This window comes from Nicotiana tomentosiformis, chromosome 6 (assembly GCF_000390325.3).
Source record: "Nicotiana tomentosiformis chromosome 6, ASM39032v3, whole genome shotgun sequence".
In the NCBI taxonomy this organism is placed as follows: Eukaryota; Viridiplantae; Streptophyta; class Magnoliopsida; order Solanales; family Solanaceae; genus Nicotiana; species Nicotiana tomentosiformis.
This window is the reverse complement of record NC_090817.1, coordinates 143,931,933-143,957,462: the sequence shown is the minus strand read 5'-3', so window position 1 is coordinate 143,957,462 and position 25,530 is coordinate 143,931,933. Positions and strand designations below refer to the sequence as shown.

General features: G+C 37.7%; 2 protein-coding genes across 3 annotated transcripts; both read right to left on the bottom strand.

The window, feature by feature from the left end:
• Positions 1-14,564: 14,564 nt before the first annotated feature.
• On the bottom strand, positions 14,565-19,744 carry LOC104104681 (uncharacterized). 2 transcript variants are annotated; one of them, XM_009612820.4, is made up of 3 exons: positions 18,643-18,782; positions 16,400-16,458; positions 14,565-16,275 (listed from the first exon to the last, which is right to left on the bottom strand). In XM_009612820.4, the coding sequence occupies exons 2-3, from the start codon at positions 16,402-16,404 to the stop codon at positions 14,922-14,924; spliced, it is 1,359 nt and encodes a 452-aa protein (XP_009611115.1). In that variant the 5' UTR covers positions 16,405-16,458; positions 18,643-18,782; the 3' UTR covers positions 14,565-14,921. The 2 variants fall into 2 exon arrangements, with proteins under 2 accessions (XP_009611115.1, XP_009611114.1); XM_009612819.4 differs by lacking the exon at positions 16,400-16,458 and having other exon boundaries at positions 18,643-19,744.
• Positions 19,745-21,286: 1,542 nt separating this feature from the next.
• On the bottom strand, positions 21,287-25,146 carry LOC104104682 (DNA-directed RNA polymerases I, II, and III subunit RPABC5). Its single transcript, XM_009612821.4, has 4 exons — positions 24,991-25,146; positions 24,767-24,825; positions 23,927-24,021; positions 21,287-21,500 (listed from the first exon to the last, which is right to left on the bottom strand). The coding sequence occupies exons 1-4, from the start codon at positions 25,024-25,026 to the stop codon at positions 21,475-21,477; spliced, it is 216 nt and encodes a 71-aa protein (XP_009611116.1). The 5' UTR covers positions 25,027-25,146; the 3' UTR covers positions 21,287-21,474.
• Positions 25,147-25,530: the final 384 nt, after the last annotated feature.

Genomic DNA, 25,530 nt, shown 5'->3' with positions numbered 1-25,530 from the left:
CAGCTCTACCCAAGTACATGATCGCACTGTAATACTTTAACCCCGGGATGGTTGTTGAATGGAAGCTTGAGCGGAGTCCGAAAAAATCAGAATATATATTTAATTACGTGTTCTGGGCATTTAAACCAACAATTGATGGTTTTTCGCATTGCCGGCCGGTAATATCCATAGACGGCACTCATGTCTATGGAAAGTATAATATCAAGCTATTGATAGTCGTTGCAGTAGATGCTAATGGACAAATATTTCCTCTAGCTTTTGCTATTTGTGCCAATGAAAGCCAAGAGACGTGGACGCTGTTTTTGAACCATTTAAAATAGCATGTTGTCAAATAGCGTTCCGGCATTTGTCTAATATCTTATCGGCATGGTGGTATCTTAAGTTCTGTAGAGAACTTGCCTGCATGGCAAGAACATTATGCCTGCCACTGTTACTATGTGAGGCACTTTAAGGCCAATTTCTAGAAGGCACATCCCAACAAGGATCAGCATGATTTGATGTGAATGACAGCAACAGACCGCTAAGAGCATAAATTTCGGAGGCACATGGAATCTATCAGGCAGGAAGACGAGAGAGCTTATCATTGGTTGATGCGACATGAGCTTCACAAGTGGACTTTGCATGCGGATGGTGGAAGAAGATGGGGAATTCTGACTACAAACATGTCAGAGTCTTTCAACGGGTTATTGAAGTCGGCAAGAGGATTGCCTGTCACTGCCACGGTGCGGATGTCGTTCAAGCAGATGGCGGAGAGGTTTGTTGAAAGGGTTGCAACTGCAACATCATTAATGGAAAGGGGTGTTGAATTTATGCCACTACCGATGAAGAGATTTGAGAAATGCAGGCGGTGAGCACATTTGGAATTCATTTTTGCAGTATGATCACGACAGAAATATTTTTGAAGTTCGCACAGCTATCCATCAAAACCGGAGGAATAATGTACATACCATAAATGAATCTAGAAGGTTATGGTCTTGTGAAAAATGGTCCATCTACCACACGCCGTGCTCACATGCCATCAGGTGCTTTCAACATACAGGTTTAGGGCCAACCAACTACGTTGATAAACAATATAGTGTTGCTGCTTACTTAAACACCTATAATGGGCAGTTGCAGCCAGTGGGTGCTGAGCATTATTGACCGCCGGAACCATTTAAAATGGTGTGCAATAAGGACTATTTACGTCACCTACAGGTGCAGAAGAGAACGCGTATATGGAACCAAATGGATATTAGCGATACCGTTTATGCGCGCAAATGTGGTATATGCTCGCAAACAGGACACGACCATCGAAAATGTCCTTCGGCTGGTTTGGGTGACAGTGGTAATCAAGCTCGTGGTGGGTGTTCTTCTAATGTGGCCAACTATCAATGAGTTTTGTTGTAATAAGTAGTTGTTTTGTTTATGTTGCAAGATGTATCAAATAAAATTATGTTTCCATTGTTGTTAAATCTTATTGATATTTAACATTTTCCAGTTGAGTAAATTAATACATTTCTCCCTCTCATTAATGTAATCAAAAATAGTATTAGATTAAAAAACGGAAAAATATGTGAATATATTTGATAAATATAGTTCAAAAATAGTTGAGTTAAAGGTAAATTTCTGATAAATATGTGAATACACATAGCGCGGTTAAATACTACGTTATGTGAATATATATATAGCGCGATTCAATACTACGTTATATGTATTGTCTTGTCGAACTGAAAAGCTGCCCGTCTGAGAAAAACTGTTTTGTATCTGTAATCATCTTTAACACGCAAAGCATAGCGCGGTTAAATACTACGTTATGTGTGTTGCCTTGCTTATAAATAACAGCCGCATTCTAGTAATTTTCTGCGCTTAACAATAACCATTAGCAAAACTTTCCATAAAAGCAAGATTTTTTTTAACGCTTTAACAAATGTCTGAACGCCTTTATGTACCAAGGTGCCAGTGCAGCAAAAAATGTTTCATGAATGACTGTTGGGATGATGGTGAAGTTGGACGCCGTTACTGGATGTGTGTGAACAAGTTTTATAGGGTTTCCGACGAACCTTTTTGCAATTTTGAGGTATGGATTGATGAACCCTGTAAGCAGGAATACTACAAACGATCTTTGCAGTATCTTCATGATTTGACCTTAAAACAATGTGAATATGAAAAAGAATATAAACAAAAAATTGCGGAGTTGAAAGAGAAACTGAAAGAGGCAGAATTAGAAAAAAATAAGATGGAAGAGAAATTTAAGTGGTTGGAGCAGAGAATAATGGGCGGCAGTGACTAAACAATGACATGCATGTGTTGAGTGTACTACTTTATCTTTATGTTTCCCGTGTCATGTATTTTCATTATTTGTACTGAATTTAAATTATGTTAAGTTGTTATATTTTGTGTTTGTATTGTAGTATTAAAATAAAGAACGAACGGGGAAATAAAAACATAATGCGCATATTATGTAAATATAAAAAATTGTTGTTATTATTTACATAAAATACAAAAAAAAAAAAAAAATCAGTGTGTCCCACAGCCTGTGTGCTTCAATGCAGCCGCTGGCCTGAGGCGCATCCCATCCCGTCCGGCTACACTATCAGGATCATCCTCATCACATCGTCTCTTTATAGCAGGATGTGCTGCAGCATGATCATCAGTGGTACTGGCAGGATTGGTAGAAGGGGTCGTCGGTCCAGTAGAAACCTACAGAATAATAAGTCAGCTCAGTATAGGAAAGTATATATTAAGTCACAACAATTTAAATTGTCTTACCATGGTCTCGTCGGGATCCTGAATATAATCATCCGTCGCAGCCATGTCAGCATCGCACAAATGGGCCTCCATGACGGGCGGAGATGAAGCCTTAATAAGAAAATTAATAAAGTTATGGAAAATAAATGAGAAAAGAAAAAACAAATATAAATTTAATACTAATAAAAACATACTTGCGCCTGTGATGATGAGCCATAACTCAGCTGACGCCCACTATCCAAATCTCGGGTCGGATGATCCTCAGCAGCGGTCGATGACCCTGGGAAGTATGCTTCCCAATCCTCTCCGGTAAGGTCCGTGCCCGTGATTAATAACGGACCTGACGGGGTCACCTGCGAAGTCCCTGGAGTGAGCTGTATCCTAAGGTTGTATGACGGCATACTGGTGGGATACTCGGCCGGCTCATGTAGGTCACCCGACAGATCAGCATCAACATCATCAATATGGGACTCAACGCCCCTTTGCTGGGGACCACCTCCTCGCCGCCCACCACAACCCCGTGCGGCAACCCTGCCTCGTGGGGCACCCCCACCTTAAGGGGAATCCCTGCCTCGTGGGGCACCCCTCCCTCGTGCGACACCCCTACCTCGCTGGTACTGCTCTGTCGCCACATAAGCAGGGTCGTGTCCCAAGCGTTGATCCTCTCGAGCTCGCTGCAGTGTCCGGGCAGCCACCTCTGCAACCTGCCGGCCGTAATCGTACAAAGCGGTCGCTCCCTCGCCGGCATGCTGTTGCATCTACAGTCCCATCTGGTAGACTATATGTAGGCCAATAGCATGCACACCGTATAAAATATAAACTATAGAACACTAAGTTAAAGTTATATAATTAATAATAACAGAAAATATACTAGGGCCTCGTGTCGCCCGGCGTATGGAACGTACCGACCGCCAGCTTGATGAATGGGATTCCCGACAAAAAGTCGGGTAACGCGGCGGTACCAGGGCATATAGAGTTGAATAGTCTCCGTCTGGATCTGTAAGGGGGGGGGGAGGAGCGGAATCAGGTCAGCTCGCCGGTCCCAAGTATGGACATGCGCCTTTAGCCATGCTACATATGCATCGTCCACCCTGGAACGATCATCCCGCTGATAATGTGTGGCCTCCCATGTAGGCCCCCTCGGTATATACTGCGGACGGCCAAACTGGCGAAGTACCCGCTCCGTGGAATGATGCTCCATAATATCGAGGCACATGAGCGGGACGGAAGTGCTCCAAATCAGTCGGCCGACCGAGCAATAATCGGGCAGGCCACCTATCAAGTCGTCATTGTATGGCGTCCAGATGAACTATCAAATAACAACAGAAAACATGAGTATGTGCAACACATGTGAAGCTATACCAAGTACGTTTAGGTATACATTTACATGTGCACCCTCCAGCATATCCAACACATCCCTGCAAAGGGGGAGATTATGCTGAGCCTCGTAATCTTGTACATATCCATGCCGAAGAACCCACCTCCTAGCTAGAGGGAGAAACATAGGTGGTACATCCGGAGGTAATGGTGGTAGAGGTGGCTCCAACTGCAGGAACCGCTCCCAGGCCCAAACCTAGCATACAAAGTTGACGTAAAGTTTATGAAAAGTTTTGACTAGATAGAATTGGAAGGAATGAACATAGTATTCGAATACGTTGTCACCTGTAGAAGCGGCAAAAATCCACATACGTCATGCTGGGTGCCCATGCTCGCCCGGCACAGATGCCTGTATAAATAGGCGAGAACAGCAGCACCCCAGCTGTACTAGGGTAAATCATCTAGCAGCTGAAGATGATGAAGAAATCGCAAGCTGACTAGGTTCCCTGAAGTGTTCGGGAACAAGACACCCCCCCCTCAAATAGAAGGAGCACCGGCAACCTCGTATACCGATGAATATGCAGATCATCTGTCTCCCCGGTGATGTCGGGGTGCAATATCTCCAAATGCTGTCGAATAGCTGTCAAACTTATGCGACTGGCCCCTGAGTGTGCAGTCTCATCTTGTGGCATGAAACCAATGAGCTGCTGCAGCATGTCCAAATACTGCCCACGCGTCATCTCTCTCATGGCCTGAGGCAGTGCAACGGGTAGTCTATCAACAGGCATCCCATATAAAACCTTCACGTCCTGTAGCGTGATGGTGGCCTCGCCAATGGGCAGGTGGAAACTCCGGTCGCCACCACTATATCAAGGCCGTGATCAAAGACCGGTCGAGCTGCAGCTGCCCGATCTCCAAAATCCTGTAGAAGCCCGTATCCCGCAGGCGCTGGACTACACGAGGATGGAGATCTTTGTCATTCATAAAATCCCACATGTCGTCCACTCTCCTGGCGCGGAGAGTCTGGGCCAGTAACTTTCCCTCCCATACGTAGGTGGACCTATGATCGCCCTGTAACACTAATAGCTCATCGGAGACAGGTCCGGGATACATAGGCGGCACGTCCATGTCGTCTACTGTAAATTAAACAATATTAATTGTATGTTTGATCTGTAAATTAAATAATTATTTTTTATAATTATACAATATTTAATTGGACAGAGTATATATCTATGGGTTCCATGCTCGATATTTGATGCCCGATAGGGTCAAGCTATCCTGAGTTCTTGTATGTATCAATTTTATTATTTTTGTAATTTTGTATGTTTGTTTTGTAAATTAAATAATTAATTTTTATCATATTTAATTAGACAGAGTATATACCTATGGGTTCCAGACTCGATATTTGAGGCCCAGTAGCACCAAGCTATGCTTCTTCTTATGTGTGTCAATTTAAATATTTTCATAATTTTGTATGTTTGTTTTGTAAATTAAATAATTAATTTTTATCATATGGACATTGGACAGAGTATATACCTATGGGTTCCAGGCTCGATATTTGAGGCCCAGTAGCACCAAGCTATCCTGAATTCTTATGTGTGTCAATTTAAATATTTTCATAATTTTGTATGTTTGTTTTGTAAATTAAATAATTAATTTTTATCATATGGACATTGGACAGAGTATATATCTATGGGTTCCAGGCTCGATATTTGAGGTCCAGTAGCACCAAGCTATCCTAAATTCTTATGTGTGTCAATTTTAATATTTTTATAATTTTGTATGTTTGTTTTGTAAATTAAATAATTAATTTTTATCATATTTAATTGGACAGAGTATATACCTATGGGTTCCAGGCTCGATATTTGAGGCCCAGTAGCACCAAGCTATCCTGAATTCTTATGTGTGTCAATTTAAATATTTTCATAATTTTGTATGTTTGTTTTGTAAATTAAATAATTAATTTTTATCATATGGACATTGGACAGAGTATATACCTATGGGTTCCAGGTTCGATATTTGAGGCTCAGTAGCACAAAGCAATCCTGAATTCTTATGTGTGTCAATTTAAATATTTTTATAATTTTGTATGTTTGTTTTATAAATTAAATAATTAATTTTTCTCATATTTAATTGGACATAGTATATACCTATGGGTTCCAGGCTCGATATTTGATTTCAGTAGTACCAAGATATCCTGAATTCTTATGTGTATCAATTTAAATATTTTTATAATTTTGTATGTTTGTTTTGTAAATTAAATAATTAATTTTTATCATATGGATAGAGTTTGTGTTTGATCTATCAGTATAAAAGATACTTAAACTACAGGGATTCTACGCTAAAAGGCTCTACATTTTACTACGCTAAAAGGGCACTAGTCTTTAAGCAAATAAATAATCTAAACTAGATAAAAATAACAAATACATTTTAATCACAAAACAGACACAAAACACTAATATCTTAGTCCGGATAAAAATAACATACTAGTTTAATCGCAAAAAAAAAACACAAAACAACATGGAAACACATTCAAAATAACTAATATGCATTATTATACGAGTTTCGACATAAACTAAATCGGAATACCTCGATTTATGTTTTTCGGAAAGTCGATGAATTGAAAATTTGTGTCCCAAACGAGGAAACCACAACAATAGAAGGTTTGGCTAGGATGTGGGACCTACAATCTTATCTTTTTGTGTGACTGGTGGGGTCCACTATAATTTTTTTAGAAGAATTTTTTTTTTGGGGGGGGGGGGGGGGGGGGGAGGTTAAGAATTTGGAATTTGGGGAGGGGGCGTCTGGTTCGAATGTGGGGAAGAAGGAGGGGGACCGTTTATTTATCTATGTATAGCGCGGTATATAACCGCGCTATATATGTATAGCGCAGTTATATACCGCGCTATGCATAGCTGTTTTATCAGCCCTGTATAGCGCGGTTTACAGTGGCGTTATATATATGTAGCGCTCTTTTAAAGAGCGCTATACTTTAACGGCCAAAACTCCGTTATACTTTAGCGCTATATATTTAAAAATGTCACTCTTTTTTTAAACACACATTTTCGTCACACTTGTCCAAAAGAACCACAAATGGGCTTTGGACTCGGGTTACTAAAACTGATACGGATCTGATCATGAAAAAATACAAAATTGACCGGTTGGCGCAGTGGCGGAGCTAGAATATTCCCTAAGGGGAGTCAAATATAAATAAGTAAGCATATGAAAAAATTAAGGGGAGCCAACACATAGTATATATACATAAAAAAATAAAATATTTAAACTATCTACACGGTATAATTTTTCGACGAAGGGGTGTCATTTGACTCCCCTTGCCAATGAGTGGCTCCGCCACTAGGTTGGCGGAGGCGGATGCAGTATAATAATATTGTTCATCTGAACTCAATACTTTCGACGCGAAATAAAAATTTATGTATAACAAGTCACTAAAATAGTAATAAATAATAGATATGAACACATAATTTTAAAAGTATAAGAAGTTCAATACTAAAACCTTAAAGGTTAACCCACATACCTTAAATTCTGGATCTGCCTCGGTCGGTCGGTCAAAATTTATATATATTTTTTGTTAAAAATAAATATATAAATTATACATGTTGTATGTATGTAATGCATGTATATATGAAAACTATATATTTTGTCGATTATTATTTTGGGAGCGGCTAAAGATATATAATTCTCTAACAATTTTTCGAGACCGACGGACTCATAAACAAATTGAGTCAAACCGGACCTTTAAAGGAGTCTATTTTATTCTCTTTTTTTTTTTGTCTTCTGGTAAAACTATTTATTCTTTTAATAGCTAATGAATCGTTTGGTTCGAAGATAAGTTAGTACATAAATTATATGGCATAGATTATTTTTGTTCGTGTTCCCTTGATTGTAGTAAAAATTGAATATATAAGATATTATTTAAAATATGTGTTTATTTTAAATGAAAAAAGCAATGAGTTTATTTTTACCCTTGAGTCCTTGACCTTCATAGGGGATTGTATTTTAAAAGAGCTTCTACGGAAAAAAACAATAGTAACTTTGTCCTCAATTTTAATAACTTGTTTAGTCTATTTATTTTTAACTGAATAAGAAACTAAGAATAAAAAATATAAGAGCCACTGAAAAATAAACAAAATGAAACAAAAAAATGCTTAAACTTTATTACTCCTTTCAACATCTATTGCATGGTTCCTTTCTTTTTTAGGAAAGAAAAAACTATAGGTGGAGTGGATTAATAACGGCAGTAGCAAGTTATCTTCTTCTGTATAGGACTCTTTGTTATTCTGTTTTTAATATCTCTTTTGGTGCTTATCAGATTTCTTTTGTTTAGGATTGTTATTCACATAGGTTTCTCTGTATCCTAAATTCTCTCTAGTTTGTTATATTTTTCACAGATTTTATGTACTACACTTGGCTATAATAAAGCCAACCTTATAATCAATACAACACAAGTTTTTCTTCTGCCTTTATCACTCTTTATGGTATCAGAGCTCTACTGCTTCAACGAGCTTGATCCTATTTTTTTTTTTAAAACCACCCACTGTACGCATAAATGGCTTCAAGTTCTCCAACTGTCGTCAATGCCGATAACACCTCCGGTTCAAACATTATTGTCCAGTTCAATCCCGTTACTCAATTTCCCATCAAACTTATTAGTAGCCATAACTTCTCACTATGGAAGGCTCAGATGTCCATGCTTATACATGGGCACCATCTCTTTGGTCACCTTGATGGATCGAAACCAACCCCCTCTCAGACTATCTCTACAAATAACTAAGAAGTACCCAATCCTGATTTTCTTGCTTGATTTCAACAAGATCAGCTCATACAAAATGTTGTCTTGAAATCTGTAGACTCAACAATTGCTAGTATAGTTGCTTCTGCTGCCAATGCCAAAATGGCTTGGGATGCCTTGCATATTGCTTATGCAAACAAGTCCCAAACTCGTATCTTTAGTCTTTGAGACCGTCTAGCCCGCCTTTCCAAGAACTCTCGCCCTATTGTAGATTATCTCCATCAAGTTCGCTCACTATGTGATGAACTTGCCACTGCTGGATCCCCCGTTTCCAATGAAGAATTGGTTGTCAAGATTCTTAATGGACTTGGATCTGAATTTCGAGACCTTTCAGCTGCCATCCGAGCTCGAGATTCAACAATCTCATACGAAGAACTATATGAAAAGCTCCTTGATCATGAGCTTTTTCTTCATCATGAGGAAGCCAAAAGGACTCCTTCTTCTCCAATAACTGCCAATATTGCTCAGGAAACTACTTCAACTCTTACAGATCAGGGATCCAACAACAATCGGCGATCAAATGTGCCCAACAACAACAATCTCAATCAACAAAGCCGCAATCAGTCCAGGCGCAACAATCAGCAACAACAACCTCCCAACAACATTTACTGCCAACTTTGTGATGGTAGAGGACATACTGTTCGTGTGTGTCGGACACGGTCTCACAATCATTTTCAAGCCCGCGCTAATTACACTGCACGCTTCCAAAATTAGCTAGCTTTGTGGATCGTTGACAATGGTGCAACACATCATGTTTCCTCGGATACTCAAAGTCTAGCCACTATGCAAGACTACCACGGTTCAGATGATATAGTCATGGACAATGGTAATACCATTCCAATCTCCCATACCGGTAATGTGAACATTAATGCATCAAATCACAAATTCCATCTCCAAAATATTCTCTGCTCTCCAGCCATTAAAAACAATCTACTCTCTGTTCTAAATTTTGTCAAGACAATAACACCTCTATTGAATTCTTTTCTCGTTTTTATTTTGTGAAGGATCTGACTACGGGGGCGCCATTGGTTCGCGGATGGACTAGAAATGGATTGTATGAGTGGCCACCGGGCGATGTTGAAGGTCCTCCCAAATGCAATGTTGCTGTCTTATACCACCTATGGCATCGGCGACTAGGCCACCCTAATTATTGTGCTCTAAATAAATTCCTGCTTGATTTTTCCATTCCAGTTTCTGATTCAAAAACTAGCACTATCTGTAATTCATGTTATTCCAATAAAAGCCACATGATACCTTTCTCAAAAACTTCTTTGCACAGTGATAAGATTTTATATTTAATTTATAGTGATTTGTGGGGATCGTCTCTGGTATTATCGATTGACAAAAAATGATACTACGTTTTATTTGTTGATCAATTTTCAAAATATATGTGATTGTTCACGCTCAAAGCTAAAACAAAAGGTTTGTAAATCTTCCAAACCTTACATTCCCTGCTTGAAAGATATTTTCACACAAAAATATTATCCTTGTACACTGATGGTGGTGGTGAATTTTAAAAATTATATTCTTATTTAAAAACACATGGAATTGAACACTTAGTGTCGGCCCCATACACACCCAAACGGGTAGCCTTAGTTGAACGCCGACATCGGCATGTCATTGAGACGACGCGCACTTTGTTACACCAAGCATCCTTACCTTCAACATTTTATAGTTATGCATGTCATCAAGCAGTTTATTTGATCAATAGGATGACTACACCAAATTTACAAAATAAATCACCTTTTGAAATCATATTCCAGACAGTGTCTAATTATAATTCCATCAAAGTTTTTGGATGCTTATGGTACCCATGGCTCAAACCTTATTCCAGTAATAAAATAGAACCTCGATCTACACCATGTGTTTATTTAATATTTTCTAATAAATTTTATAGCCATCAGTGTTTTGATCCAGTTAATTCCAAACTATATGTATCCACGGATATAGTTTTTCTAGAAGACAATTTTCCTTTTCAAAATATTTTTTCAGATTTTAGAAGTAAGGATAATGTAGCTTGGGATAATATTTCTATTGAACAACCAGCAAGAGGATAATAATTCAACTTTAAATTCCTCTTTATCAGCTTCCACCACCGGTGACTACATTGCCCACGGTACCTCAATGCCCACAAGCTTCCACCATCTGCTTCTGACGGTGTCTCTCAACAATCAGGTAATAGTCCTTCTCCTCATAATTCGACTCCTACTTCTCCACCTTCCACACAAACTCCACAACATCAGATAACTACTTCTCCTTCTCCAATCTTGGCATCTCAAGTTTTGCCCTCACGGCCACTTATCACATATCAAAGACGAGAAAGACCATCCACTCCCAGACAAAATCCAGGTTCGTCCCACTATACATCTGCTTCAGCGCTACATCTGCCGCAAATGGCTTCTTCCCTACCTCGACCAGAATCCTCTCCACCTATTGAGTCGGACCCACCAACCCCACCTCAATCAAACCAGCCAGCCACCAAACTGTACCTAATGATCACTCGATCACAAACTAATAGTCTTAAACCTCGTCAATTTCTCATAACCAGTACATCATCTCAAAAAATTCCCACAACCCATAAGCAATCCAAGCTAATTCCCTACTGGAATTCAGCAATGCAAGCTGAATTTGATGCTCTTGTTCACAACCAGACTTGGGATTTGGTTCCATGTGACAATTCCAAAAATGTGGTGGATTGTAAGTGGCTATTCCGTATTAAGTATAAACCTGGCGATTCTGTTGACAGGTATAAGGCTCGTTTGGTTGCCAAGGGATTTACTCAGCGTCCTGGACTTGATTACCATTCCACATTCAGTCCAGTAATCAAGCCTACTACCGGCCGTCTTGTCCTAGCTATAGCCACTCAACTTAATTGGCATGTTCATAAACTGGATGTTAACAATGCCTTCTTGCAAGGTAGTCTTGATGAAGAAGTCTATATGCGGCAGCCACCGGGATTTAAAAGTTTGAGAATCCTACCCATGTATGTCGTCTTCAAAAGGCAATTTACGGCCTCAAGTAGGTTCCTCGTGCTTGGTATAATAAACTCAAAAATTATCTGCTTACTTTGGGTTTTGTTAAATCCTGAACTGATTTCTCGCTCTTCATTTTGCATAAATATGGATTCACCATGTACATTTTGGTCTATGTTGATGATATTTAAGTGACTGGTAACCACCAATGAGGTGTTCATTATATCATTGAGGCTCTCTCAAAACATTTTTCACTAAAGGATTTAAGACCTCTTCATTACTTTCTTGGTGTTGAGGTAATTCGTTCCTCTATAGATCTCTTGCTCTCTCAACAGAAGTACATTATGGATCTACTGCATGAGGTTGCTATGGATAATTGCAAAGGTGTTTCTACACCCATGACATCTACTACTGTTGTTTTTGACCCCTTACCTGATGATCATCTAGTTGATGGTTCCTTATACCGACGCATTATTGGTAAGCTTCATTACCTTTCTTTCACTCGTCCCGATATAGCTTATGATGTTGGCAAGTTGTCATAGGCTATGCATCAACCGCTTATGTCATATTGGGTTGCTCTTAAGCGGCTTCTCCGCTATCTCCGTTCCACTACTTCCTATGTTGTACACATTGCCAAGGAGAGTGACTGTAGACTTCTTGCTTACTCCGATTCAGACTGGGGGGAGATCCTCATGATCGCACCTCCACCACTAGTTATGTTATCTGTCTTGGCCGTTCTCCTATTTCATGGTCATCGAAGAAGCAGCATTCAGTTTCTCATTCTTCTACGGAGGCTGAATATCGGACAGTTGCAGTTGTTGTTTCCGAGACTAATTGGCTCACCCATCTTCTTCAAGAGCTTCAGTTTCCTTTGACTACTATTCTGAGAGTTCTCTGTGACAATGTTAGCACCACTTATATTTGTGCCAATCCCGTTTTCCATAGCCGCATGAAGCATGTGGTATCGACTTCCACTTTGTCCGTGAGCAGGTTGAGCACAAACAACTTGAAGTTACCCATTTATATGTTGCGGATCACGTTGCAGATTTTCTTACAAGCCTCTTCCACAAGCAGTTTTCAATAAACGTTTTTTCAAGTTGGGCGTCGTAGAACTCAATGCCAACTTGCGGGGGCGTAATAACAACAGTAACAAGTTATCTCCTTCTTTGTTATTCTGTTTTTTAATCTCTCTTTTGGTGCTTATCAGATTCCTTTTGTTTAGGATTGTTATTCACATAGGTTTCTCTATATCCTAGATTCTATGTAGTTTGTTACATTTTTCACAGATTTTATGTATTATATTTTACTATATAAAGCCAACCTTATAATCAATACAACACAAGTTTTTCTTCTGCCTTTATCACTCTTTAAGGATCAGGCCAAGTGAGTTTAGAGCACTCCATTTATTTATTATTAATCTTAGACATGATAGTAGTAGTTTATCCTATTCTTCAGTTGGTTAAAGGACAGAGCAATGTATAATTGTTAGGTAATATTAATGTAGTACTTGTTACTACAAGGCTATTTATTGTACCTGAAAAAAATCAAAAGTTTAAAATGGTAGATGTTCTAATATCATGACAGAATATGGTATGGCTAAACAGGTATACAGTTATTGATATGCAGCGAAGATCTTAACTACTGGACAAGTAGGTGGACTTTTTGTCTTTGGTCTGCTTACTGATCGCACGCAAGAATGTGACCTAACGGTCTCGGATAAAAATCATGGTAGATCAATGCTAGGTGAGTCCTTCTCATCTACATAAGCCGAAACAATTATGTGATGTTTGTACTGTGGTACCCAATGAGATAGGCAAGATGATACTAGTTGACCCAACGCCACAAGCCTACACAGTGACATACGCTATTTTTTTTTATAAGCAGTGTCACATTTAAAAGAGTAAACAAATAAATTTGAAACGATATCGCGAAAAAAAAAAAACAATCTAGATCATATCATTTCTAAAGTTGCTAAGGGACCGTAAAACTTAAAAGAACAAAACTGTGTTGGTTTGGGCTCGAACCCCAGAACCAAACTCAAGAATCGTTACCAAATGGCGTCATTCTTTTTTATTTATAAGGATTTGTTAATTTTTGCATATCATTTATATGTGTATTTATTGAAATTTTCCGGCGAAGCGGTGTAACGTAACACCGCTTAGCCTAAGGTAAATCCGCCCTGAGTCCACAGCAGTGGTAACTATAATAAGACTATCCTGTACTATGTGATCACTGCAAGTATGGTCTCGGACGCTCTTGGTGTTGCATAACACCAGCTCTGTCTCTAATGGTTTTATCTGTTTTCTTGGAAGTTTTGGCTGAGGAAATGAGATTTCACACCAAAATGTTGTAAATTCCTTCGATGAATTATACTCTAAGGGGTCGTTTGGTTGGGAAACAAGTTATCCCAAGATTAATTATCACGGGATTAGTTATCTCGGAATTGTTATCCCCACCCTCCCGTAGGGATAAAAATTACACTACAATTTTATCCCAATCAAACGTAGGATAAACTCATCTCAAATTTAATTCCAGGATTAATTATCCCTCATCTCTCGTGCCAAACGAGCCCTAATGATGTTCCTAACCTGCTTCTGGGATTCAAATTGGCCCTCACAATAGTCTTTCTTTGGCACCAATAACATAGGTCAAGATTTTCTTGCATACTAACATTTCAAAGAGGAAAACACAATTTCTGGTTATGATTCCAAACTAATCAGCATACTAAGAAAGGAAAGTGAAAGTGAAGCCAATTTTATTGGTTTGCATAGAGTAAATATACATAATAAAGAATTGCATCAAAATGAGGTTAAGTTAATCTTTAGAAAAAGCAAGTTACTTTTCCTGAGTATTATTTACCTCAGAGAACACAGTATCAAACATTTGCTTTGTTTTCACTTCCCATTACACTTCAATTCTATGTTGTATTCACCTATTGTGCTTTGTCAGCCAACAGAATGATAAGCAGCAGTTACTAGCCAATCCTTAACTGGTGAATGCCATTGAAGTCCCAGTAAATGACCAATATAACCTGTATATAAGCCCAAAAAATGGAGAGCGTGATAAAAAGAATGAATTTTTTCAGAATTTAACAATCAGAAATTCCATCTCGGCGATGAATTTCCTGCACTTAGACGGGGTCTGGTTTGCAGCTCCAAGTTGTTCCGTTTCTTCATGATGGAAGCTACTGTCGGGCTGTAATAGTCGTTACTCCTTTGAGAAGTTGCCCCTTGTGAATAGACCTTTCTTCCTTGCATAGTGCTCCTCTTCTGTTCTTGCGTTGCCCTACGAGCTGCTGAATTTTTTGAAGCCGGCCCCCATCTATTGTAGTTAACACAACTTTGGCTTCTTCCTACTTGTTGAAACCTTCCTCCTTTAGGACTTGGATAGTTTCGGCTTTCAGCAGTTTCTGCAGAGTACATTGTCGTCTCTCCATCGCTACTGTATTCATTTAGAGCTTCCAATACTTCTATGAGAGAGGAACTTGATTGAACCTCACTCTGGGCCCCATTAACAGATCCAGTCGAGGAAATCTCAGCATCACTAGATTTTTCTTCTCTCGCTTTATTGATAAAATTATCATCAGAGTTGGATAAGATCTTTCGGGCAGGCAGTGGTGACTCAGCAGTTTTAATAATCCGTGGTGGAAAATTAATATCCAAAAGCTGGATTTGAGTACTACTTTCCTTCTTCCTAGCTGGTGTTGAAGTTAACTTTCGCGACTCAAAAATTTCAGGAGTTGGAATTCCCTGGACATGAGTGATAGCATGTGGATCAGTAGTTACTGCTTCCTCTTCCAAATTAGTGGCAACAGCAGAACAGCTTGGTCCCGGATCCTCTCTAGGTCTCGACATTCGGTTCGAAGATGATGGTGTCCCTTCATTTTCAGCTTCAGTTGACTTAAAAACACGTCGCATCGTGAAGGAGGCACAAGAATGCTCACTCTTTTGACCAGAAGACATCAGCCGAATTAGCGGTAACTTGGGTTTGTTGAAGTCATCAAGGCTTCCTTCCCAGTGTTGGTTCAACCAGTCGCATATGATAGGTAACGGTATGCCAAATTGCATAGGACAGTCTTTCCATGATGATAATGGGGACGGAGAAGTTGACGAGGATTTTGAGTTAGGAGATGTTGCTAGCTTCATAGGATCACATACCATAAAGGCTAGATTGCCATGAACATCAAAACCAGCAGAACCCAGCCTCCAAGTTATTCCATCAGTTGACAGCTTTATAAGATTGTCAGTGGCTATTACCACTTTTCCTTCGCCAACTGTCAACTCCTTTTTCTCGCTATAACCTAACAGATAAATGACATTACCCAGCTCCAGATTTGGTTTGGAACAAGTTTTCAGGTAGTGAGGTTGCTGAACATTTGCATTTGCGTCTCCATCCATGACATCAAGGCCCACTATAGTCAGATCCAGTATCGAGCTGGTAATAAAGAACCTGCAAAAAAAAAAAAAAAAAAAAAATCTGACCAGGGTGAAAAATAAATATACAGGTGATGATGCATAGCATTAAGAAGCAATCCCTTATCAGAAGCAAAATAGAGTTAACAAGCACTACTCACATCATAAGAAGGAAATCGAGTGCCAGATAGCAGAGGACTTTTTGAATGTTCCCCCTCACCTGAAAAAAGAGGAGAGGGGAACATAAATGCAAGTACGCAACATTGAAGCGCGTGCACTAAATGAGCAAAGCTGTGTAGTGTGGAATCATATATGAGGCTTGTCGACAGATGTCAAACCGTTTACTTAGAATAAGATAAGTAATGGGCAAAAAGACAAAATTTGGAGGACTCTCATACTCCCTTGCGTGAAACATATCTTGATTTATTCATATACAACTACAGATTTCAGACGCTACTGTTGCTCAGTACAGATCTGGAAGCTGTTGTAAAATCAGTCTTTGAAGAACTATCAAGAATGGGAGCTGGATAAGTTAAGTAGATTGGAGGAGCGGAGCTGGGGCAATGAAGGTAAAAATTCTCTAAGATGGACAATGACAGTAAGGGTACTTTTACAGTTGAGTCAGGCTACAGAAACTTTGAGTCTCTACTAGGAATGCGGATTGACCATTGAAGTTAATTTGGAAAACCAGAATTCGCCTCAAGAGTAGCATGTTTTGGTTGAATTGCGGAACATGAGACCTGTCTTACTCATGACTCGTGATAATTTGATGAAGAGAGAGTTTCCACTCACAATTCATGATAATTAAATTTGTTAATCATCTTTTTCTTCACTATTCAGTAGTAAGTCAGATGCCGTACTTGTCTCAACTTGCTCAGCTTAAAGTTGGAAATGCCTAAAGACTTAAAACAATCCTTATGGCATGGGGCTGAAAAGGGGGAAAAGTGCAGAACAGCCAAAACATCTAGGAAGCAATTCATTGATGCATCTTTTGTGTTATTGCCGAGGGTCTATCGGAAACAGCCTCTCTACCTTCACAAGGTAGGGGTAAGGTATGCGTACACATTACCCTACCCAGACCCCACCTGTGGGATTACACTGGGTTTGTTGTTGTTATTGTTGTTGTGGAATGAAAAATTCAGAGGATTTTTAAAGACAGAAAGCAGGCAGGCAGCAAATGAAGTCTTGTCTTTGTTTTTTTCCCTTTCAGCGTAAAATGAGGAGATATTCAGTTTAGACGCTGTGCTGGAATTGAGTTATAATATAAGCCACAGATCTCGAATTCTTTTCTGAAGTTCAAGTGTGATATCAATGCATGGCAATCCTTCTTAAGTCGTTTTAAATGCTCTTCCGATAGATCAAAGTACGTAACCCACATGATAACCTCAATTCAAGACCAGCAATTTTGAAAGACCAGATATGATTATCTACATGCATAGCAAAAAACCGTTCACCAAATGAACATTTTATTGGCAAGTATAAGGTCGAAAACAATAGCGTCCTATCTGAACCAATAAATATATTATTCGTTAAATGGAGAAGAAACTTCAATCTTGAATCTACCTCGTAGTCTTCTTTAAATATTTACTTATTTTCTGATACATTAACCGATATCCAGCTCCAAGTCATATGATTGACTAAATTATGAAATACCTTTCAAGTGTACAGATTTACTGCAAAATTCTGTCTCATGGGAAAGGAAAAAAAAACAATTTGCAGAAGCACAGATGCACTCTCACTTCACTTGGAAACAACACTAACTCTTCATGAAACTGTAGGATGTTTTTCTTTTACAGGGAAATAGACAACCAAATTACTAATTCATCATCCTACTTTCTCCCTTTTTTACTTGGGAGTGATGTGAGGTTCTTTTCTTTTTCCCTCTCCAGGGGAGGGAAATGTTACTTAATTAGCAGAAGTATCAGGTTGGAGCTTGAAATGGTGTCAATGCCACATAAAGAGAAGGTCTGTCAATGGAGAAGATTTTGACAGATTCCTATAATATGAGTAAACATTTTACTAAAAATAATTCATTTGGTGGAATTACAAAGCACAATAGAGGAAAGCTTTCCCCTTTTGGAGTCTGAACAAAGATAGAACTACAATAAAACAACGACGACAACATCTCAATCCCAAACAAGTTGTATTTAACCATATATATATGAATCTTATGCATCTATTCTATTGTATAAAGCAAAAGCTACAATACAAAGATAAAAGTCAATAAGAGGAAAACCTGATAAAGTACCACAGATAAAAGCTTTTCACCTTTTGGACTCTGAACAATGAAAACTACTACAATAACTACACCTCAATCCCAAACTAGTAGGAGTCAGCCATATGAATCCAATGTATGTATTCCACCTTATAAAGCAAAAACTACAATACAAGAATAAAAACTAACCTGTGGGGAAAAAGGCAAGCAGCTACACCATTTTGGAGGCGGATCTCAGCAGCTTCAGCAGCAGCCACAGAAGGAAGAATAACATGTGTTGTAAGCAGCAGATTCCGGTGGATCAAGAAACCAGTGCCACTTGCACCTATAAGAGCCATAGCAGGACCTTTGCTTGAAAAAATGGTACCTTTCATTTTCTCAGACTTGCCACCCCCATTACAAAAACACCAAGATTCTACTAAACCCACCATTTTTATAGCTTTAATTCAAATGGGGTTCTTTTAAATCAAGAATAAATTGTAACTTTAAATCCAGAACAGAGGCTGAAATTGCATTTTAGCTGAAAATGACACCTCCATTAGAGATAAACCAAGATTCTACTAAACCCACCACTATTGCAGCTTCAATTCAAATGGGGTTCTTTTAATTCAAGAAAATATTGTAACTTTGAATCCAGAATTGAAGCTGAAATAGCATTTTAGCTCAAAATAATACCACCATTACAGAAACACCAAGATTCTACTAAACCCACCATTTTTATTGCTTTAATTCAAATGGGGGTCTTTTAAATCAAGGAAAGGTTACAACTTTAGATCCAGAATTAAAGCTGAAATAGCATTTTAGCTCGAAATATCACCCCCATTACAGAAACACCAAGATTCTACAAAACCCACCATTTTTACAGCTTTAATTCAAATGGGGTTCTTTTAAATCAAGAAAAGATTATAACTTTAGATCCAGAATTGAAGCTTAAATTGCATTTTAGCTCAAAATGTTTGTGGCATCTGCCAGGTAGCTTCACATAAGTCTATAATTAAGGGGTGTGGTAACTATCATCGAAATAATAGATATAGATACAGAAAGAAAGAGAGTTTATTGCAGAGAAATGGGGAACATGTAGCTCAAAATATGCTTAAAAAGGGATTTTTTAAACCCGAAATATAGGGGAAAATGTAAATTTCCTGTCAGAGAGAGAAAGCACAGGGAAATGCAGGAGACAGGAAACTGCAGACATGGAAAGTCTTTTTTTTAAATTATTTCCTTTGTTCAAATTTTTAGAATAAGCAAAAAAATATTTACATAAGCAAAAAGATTGAATTAGTTAAATAATCACAGAATGAAACATAAGTGATGGTAACATAATATACTATTGTGCAGCTTCTTTTTTCTGCCTACCTTTTTCAGAATTACTATTATTTTGGTGCATTTACGTTTTTCACGTTTGTGTCTTCCTCTTTCTTTCTAACATTTTCCCACTCAACCCCCACCGTCAACAATTTCCAAGGAAAACACTGTATATTGTTGCCAATGTTGTAGAAAAGAAAAGGATAAACTCCAAAAAAAAAAAAAGGAGAACGAGATGATAATAAATTAGATATGAGGATCAACCTTTTAAAATATCCCATATGAAAATAGATTCTTTTTTTATTCCATCTTTGTGAACTTAATATTTTTTAATTAAGATTCAAGTTATATTTGTGATTTTTGGTTTTAACAATTTCAATAATGAGAAAGTAATTTCATAAGGTGAGAATATAAGAAAAATGACACTGTATAATTATTCTCAAAATAATAGTCGAAAAAATATTTTTTTAATCAATATACATTCTATGTTAAATATAAATTTTATACGTTTTTTCGACTATCAAATATATATAATTTCTAGCACTGGCTAAAAATATATTTAGGAGCCCTAGTAATATACTCCAGCTAGACCCACTAACACCAATTGTTATGAACGTGGTATCCGTTAAACGTCTTGTTCATACTTAATTTGCAAGTGTAGACTGAATGAGGAATTGTAAAATTGGTACACATTATTGGTTCATGTGTGACGTGCATGATAATGATTGTTCATCGTTAAATTTTTGTAGTTGAAAATTGAAAAAAATAAGCTAACAAGTACAAAAGATAAGGAATGACTCCTATTCTTTTAGGTCACGCAAAAATAATCTTTGAACAAAAATTTAATACAGTCTTATCTCTTATTTTGTTACAGATCCTGAAATAAGTTATCCCAATATTAAAAATAATACCGAAATAACCTATATCTATCATAGAGTGGAATAATAATCTCAGGATAAAACATTAAAATTGATAATCCAAAAATTAATATAACATATTAAATAGTCAATAAGAAATAATACCAAAATAACTAATCATAGTACAACGAATCACATCATAACTTGTGTTCAAACCAAACAACCCCTAATCAAAGTTTAAAAATGAAACTCTATGATATGTAGGACGGTTCTTCCTTACTTTAGAAAAACTTTCAAAAATGACGCAAAACGTCCAAACGTCGTAACCATTTAACAAATCACATGTAAGAGCCCTATCTGTCAATGATTCATTAAAATTGATCGATTCCAACAGCTCAATTCCACATTGAACGTTGCCCAAACCACCTTCTTTCACATGTAAGGCTTGCTCCAACTAATTTTCCCTCTCTTATTCTACTCTTAATTTGACTCTCTAAGAAGAAAAGATAGGGACACGTAGAGGAAAAATATTGCAGTAGAAATTTTTCTTTCAGAAATCTTTCCTTCTTCCTTCACCTTTGTGTCTTTTTCCTTTCATAAAATTTCTATTACATTGAGGGATTAGGAAGAGAAAGAAAAGTGCACAGCAAAAATTGAACAGACACCTACTGTGTTCAACATAATACTGTTTACTAGTTTCTTGGAATGTCACTTTAACGAGTTACAAGATTCGAAAGTCTTCACTCCATATGGGAACATTTTAACTACCTCCTTCCAACTAGAAAGAGGAAACAGACAAAAGGAGAAACATTCTAGGTATAAACACTTGCTAAGCTCAATCTCATTACTTCAGGAAATTTCAAGTGCCCTCAGATTTCTCCAATGCTGCCACCAAAAAAAAAATGATCATGTTAGCATCAAATTCAGCTTCTCTTAACAAGTATTGAGAAGTGATCAACCAAATGCAGCATCTTGGAAGATGGAAATATCAAGAATATTATATAAAGTTTAGCAGCTAGAGTAGATATAGATGAACAAGTAAGTTCGTCATAGGACCTAAAAAAAGTCACTCAAGTTTGTCATTGGTGGAAACATACAGGTAAAACCATTAACTAATAGTTTTATCTGGTTTTCCCAGGTTCACCTCTCTGCGGAACATGAGTATAGTTTTTCTAAGGCAAAATACATAGTTTACTCATCGACGTTGCAGCGAAATCCCTATTACACACCTTTCGTTCACAAAAAACCTTTCACACTCAACCTTTCAAACTCAACCTTTCAAAAGTGTGCCTAAGACACACCACTTTTGTGCTTGACCAATTTTTCAGATAACGTGAAAGTCACGCCCTAATAGGGTCGTGACACATGTCATTGACTTTAAAAAGGAAAAAATATATTAGAAATTACAATTAAAAACCATCTTCTTCTTCTCATTTTCTATCTTAAACACCATTGTTGGTGGCTGCTGCCACCATGGTTGTTTGTGAGAAAGTTTCCAACACCAAAATTCACTATCTAAACAACTAGCCGAAAATAATCGAGCAACAAATTGAGTTCGACAACCCAATAATCAACAAGACCTAATTAAATTTTCAAGCTTTTTTCATACCCCAACAATGGTGAATTCTAGATTTTTTCACCAAACATTCAATATTATTGTTAAAGCTTTTAAATCTATCACAAATAAATGGTTTTCACAATATTTGGACAATAAAACAACAAAAACCGCTCAATTTTAGATTTAAAATTTTATGTTCTTTCAAAAATTCTATTTGGGGAAGAAGATGAGGGAGAGGGTGGTCTGAGGAAGAAAATCAGAGGGAGGGGGAGGGGTTCATGTGGGGAGGGGAGACAAAAAAAGGGGATTTTTTACGCGCTTCCCGCGCTTTTTTTGGGTGTAAACACGCAAGTGCTATCTGGTCAAAAGTAGTGTATCCCAGACACACTTTTGAAAGGTTAAGTGTGTAAACGATTTTCCGTGAAGTAGAAGTGTGTAACAGATATTTTGCTGCAAGGTTGATGGGTAAACTATGTATTTTGCCTTTTTCTAATTGTTCTTTTGATGAGTGCATCAGGTAACCATGTGGTTAGCATTTCCATATTGGCTTGGTCTTAAGTAGCATCTTAGTCTACTTTGTTGAGGTGATGCTGACTGCATAATAGGGGTAGCACAATTTCCAAATGTCCAGTCAAGGCACATATTTATAGGAAGTACTATGGTGCTATTGCTATAGATAGATCGACTGACTGCCTAATGGAAGTGCACGACAGTCCGTGGTCATGATTATTGATTTGGTGCTCCCTTGATAAGATGAAGGGGAATGGTGAAATGACCTCCTACTCTGGAGCTACGCTTCTATCATGAAACACAATAACTCTATATGGAAATGCTAATCTACACAGGTAATCAATCAATTCGACAGAGGGCTGCGAGTTATTCTAAGAAGAGGTTCTATCTGCTGAATACATGATTAAGAAAGGAGAATAAGTCAGGAACAAGTAGTTTATTCACCATTAGTGGTATCAAAATATTCAGCAACTGAAAGTGAGTGTAACTCTTCGAGCTCACATGAAGAATTATGTCCACAAAGTAATCTTTCACCTTAATGCAAGAAACAATAGAGCTAATTGCTTGAGAATTTTACATGTAATTATTATGACAGCCATCTTTATTGATACTGCACAATATCCTAAACCAATTCTAATGCGTTCAACCGCAGACCTCTAATACACCTTACAAGATTAACAAGGATACATTTATTAAATAAATATAACCCTATACAATTGGCATTATAGGCTAAGTACACATTTATGCTCCAATATCAAGCCAAACGATTTGTAGCCACAGATAGTCGATGGACCAAAAGTTCTTATTTCAAGCATACTATGCTATAGCCTGTTTGGCCAAGCTTCTTTTGAGGCAAAAGTGCTTATTTTTTGTCAAAAGTGCTTTTTTCTAAAATTAAGGTGTTTGGCCAAGCTTTTGAAAGGAAAAAAAGTGCTTTTGAGGAGAAGCGAAAGCAGTTTTGGAGAAGCAAAAAAAAAAAGAAGTAGAAGCACTTTTTTGAAAAGCACTTTTGAGAAAATTACACTTAAAAGCAGTTTTTTAAAGCTTGGCCAAACACTAATTGCTGCTCAGAAGTGCTTTTCAAATTAATTAACCAAACACAAACTGCTTCTCACCAAAAGCACTTTTTGAGAAAAAGCACTTCTCAAAATAAGCTAATTTTTGAAGCTTGGCCAAACGGGCTATTAATCTACTTCTCACAACATCATATGTATTTACAAAGAGGGAGAGAAGAGGGTAGTACTGTTGTAGTTGAGAAGCTTCTCAATGAGGTCAACGTGTGTCATCAGCATTCTACGACAGCAATATCGAACCAAATTCAGTGCATCAAGAGCATCCCTACAGAAAGAGATAATACATATTGAGAGATCCGTGAGAATATCACTGAAAGTAAAAAGGATTTTATAGGGTTCTGCCAGTTTCTTTCTGAAGCAAACAATTGGCGAATGGTTTTGTATAATTCTGCCTATGCAAAAGCAGATCCAAGATTTGAACTTTATGGGTTCAAGTTCAAATATCTACCACAGTCCATTTGATTTATTGGGTTCGAAAATTTACTTAATTAGTGTTTCTTAACACATGCTTATGCTTTCCTAAGTTGAGGGTCTATTGGAAACAGCCTAGCCTAAGGTAGGGGTAAGGTCTGCGTACACACAATCCCTCCCCAGACCCCACGGTGTGGGATAATACTGGGTATGTTGTTGTTGTTGTAACACATATACAAGGTTTGAGCCAAAACCACTGGACTGAGTGAACCCATAACATTAAGACTACATCCGCTCCTATGCATATGTAAGATTTACATCCTAAAGCTTCACATTCTCTGTCACAAGCCCGGAAATGTTGACTAACGATGTAAAAAATAGTCCAATTATCAACTCGTTTGGGATTGAGAGGTCGTTGCTCCCTATTTTCAGCTGGATTATCAAAAGTTTTCACTTTTAATAAATTATTCTTCCACAATAGGAAACTATTGGACCAATTTGCGGAGCCATTAAAAGACCCATTGGCATTTATTTTGGGGGGATTCAGGGGTGGGGGTGGGGGGAGGGTGTAAGGGGTTAGGGTATGTAGGGATTCCTACCCTTCGGAATAATCAGCTTGGAGAAGATCAAGATATTCATCCCATTTGTTTCCAATGACCTAAACATGTAAAAGAACAACCAATTTTGAACAAAATCAGTTCCGCAAAATTAATTACTCGAAAATAATAAGTGAAAGTCAGCTTCTTTTCCTCGGAAAATATATAAAGAACAGGCAAATTCTTTCGTTTCCTCTGAAATAATGAAGAATACGAAGCAAAATTACCTTGCCGCAAGTGAAACAACGCACCGGAATGATCATCTTGCCAAAACCCTAGTTGAAGGTCTGAACTTCGAAGTTTGAAGGTTTAGCAGCTACGTCCCTTGGTAAGAAATTTTTTCAGTTGATATATAACAAGTAAATGGGCCTGGGCTTTCAGACATGCCTGGTATGGATCTGACCCGACCCGCAATATTTTCTAAATAGCATGTAATATTTGATGTTTAGATTTTTTGTGTTTTCTAGAAGCTGGAGTCTAATCAAATAACTCAATATTATTTTAAAAAATAAATATGCATTAGATTAATGAGTATGTGCCACTATTTAGTGAACATAATGATAAGTTAACAAATGAACATGCATTAGACTAATCTATATCTATATCTAGATATCTATATATTAATATAAAGAAGGGAATAAAAATATTTATGTGACACATCTCTTAGGTTTGGAAAGACATTTATCTTTTTTGTCAATTTTTTGGTCATTTCTCTCATTTATCTACTTTAAATATCTATTTTGTTTCCTTCACCATAACCGTTCCAA

Excerpts from the sequence above, each read along its gene's own strand:
- LOC104104681 (XM_009612819.4), bottom strand. The coding sequence starts at position 18,884 with ATGGTGGGTTTAGTAGAATCTTGGTGTTTTTGTAATGGGGGTGGCAAG. Across the intron at positions 16,276-18,642 it reads GCTTGCCTTTTTCCCCACAG|GTTCTTTATTACCAGCTCGA; the intron begins GTTAGTTTTTAT and ends TTTTTTTTGCAG.
- LOC104104682 (XM_009612821.4), bottom strand. The coding sequence starts at position 25,026 with ATGATCATTCCGGTGCGTTGTTTCACTTGCGGCAAG. Across the intron at positions 24,022-24,766 it reads CAAGCTGATTATTCCGAAGG|GGATGCTCTTGATGCACTGA; the intron begins GTAGGAATCCCT and ends CTCTTTCTGTAG. Across the intron at positions 21,501-23,926 it reads GAAGCTTCTCAACTACAACA|CATTGGAGAAATCTGAGGGC; the intron begins GTACTACCCTCT and ends TTTTGGTGGCAG.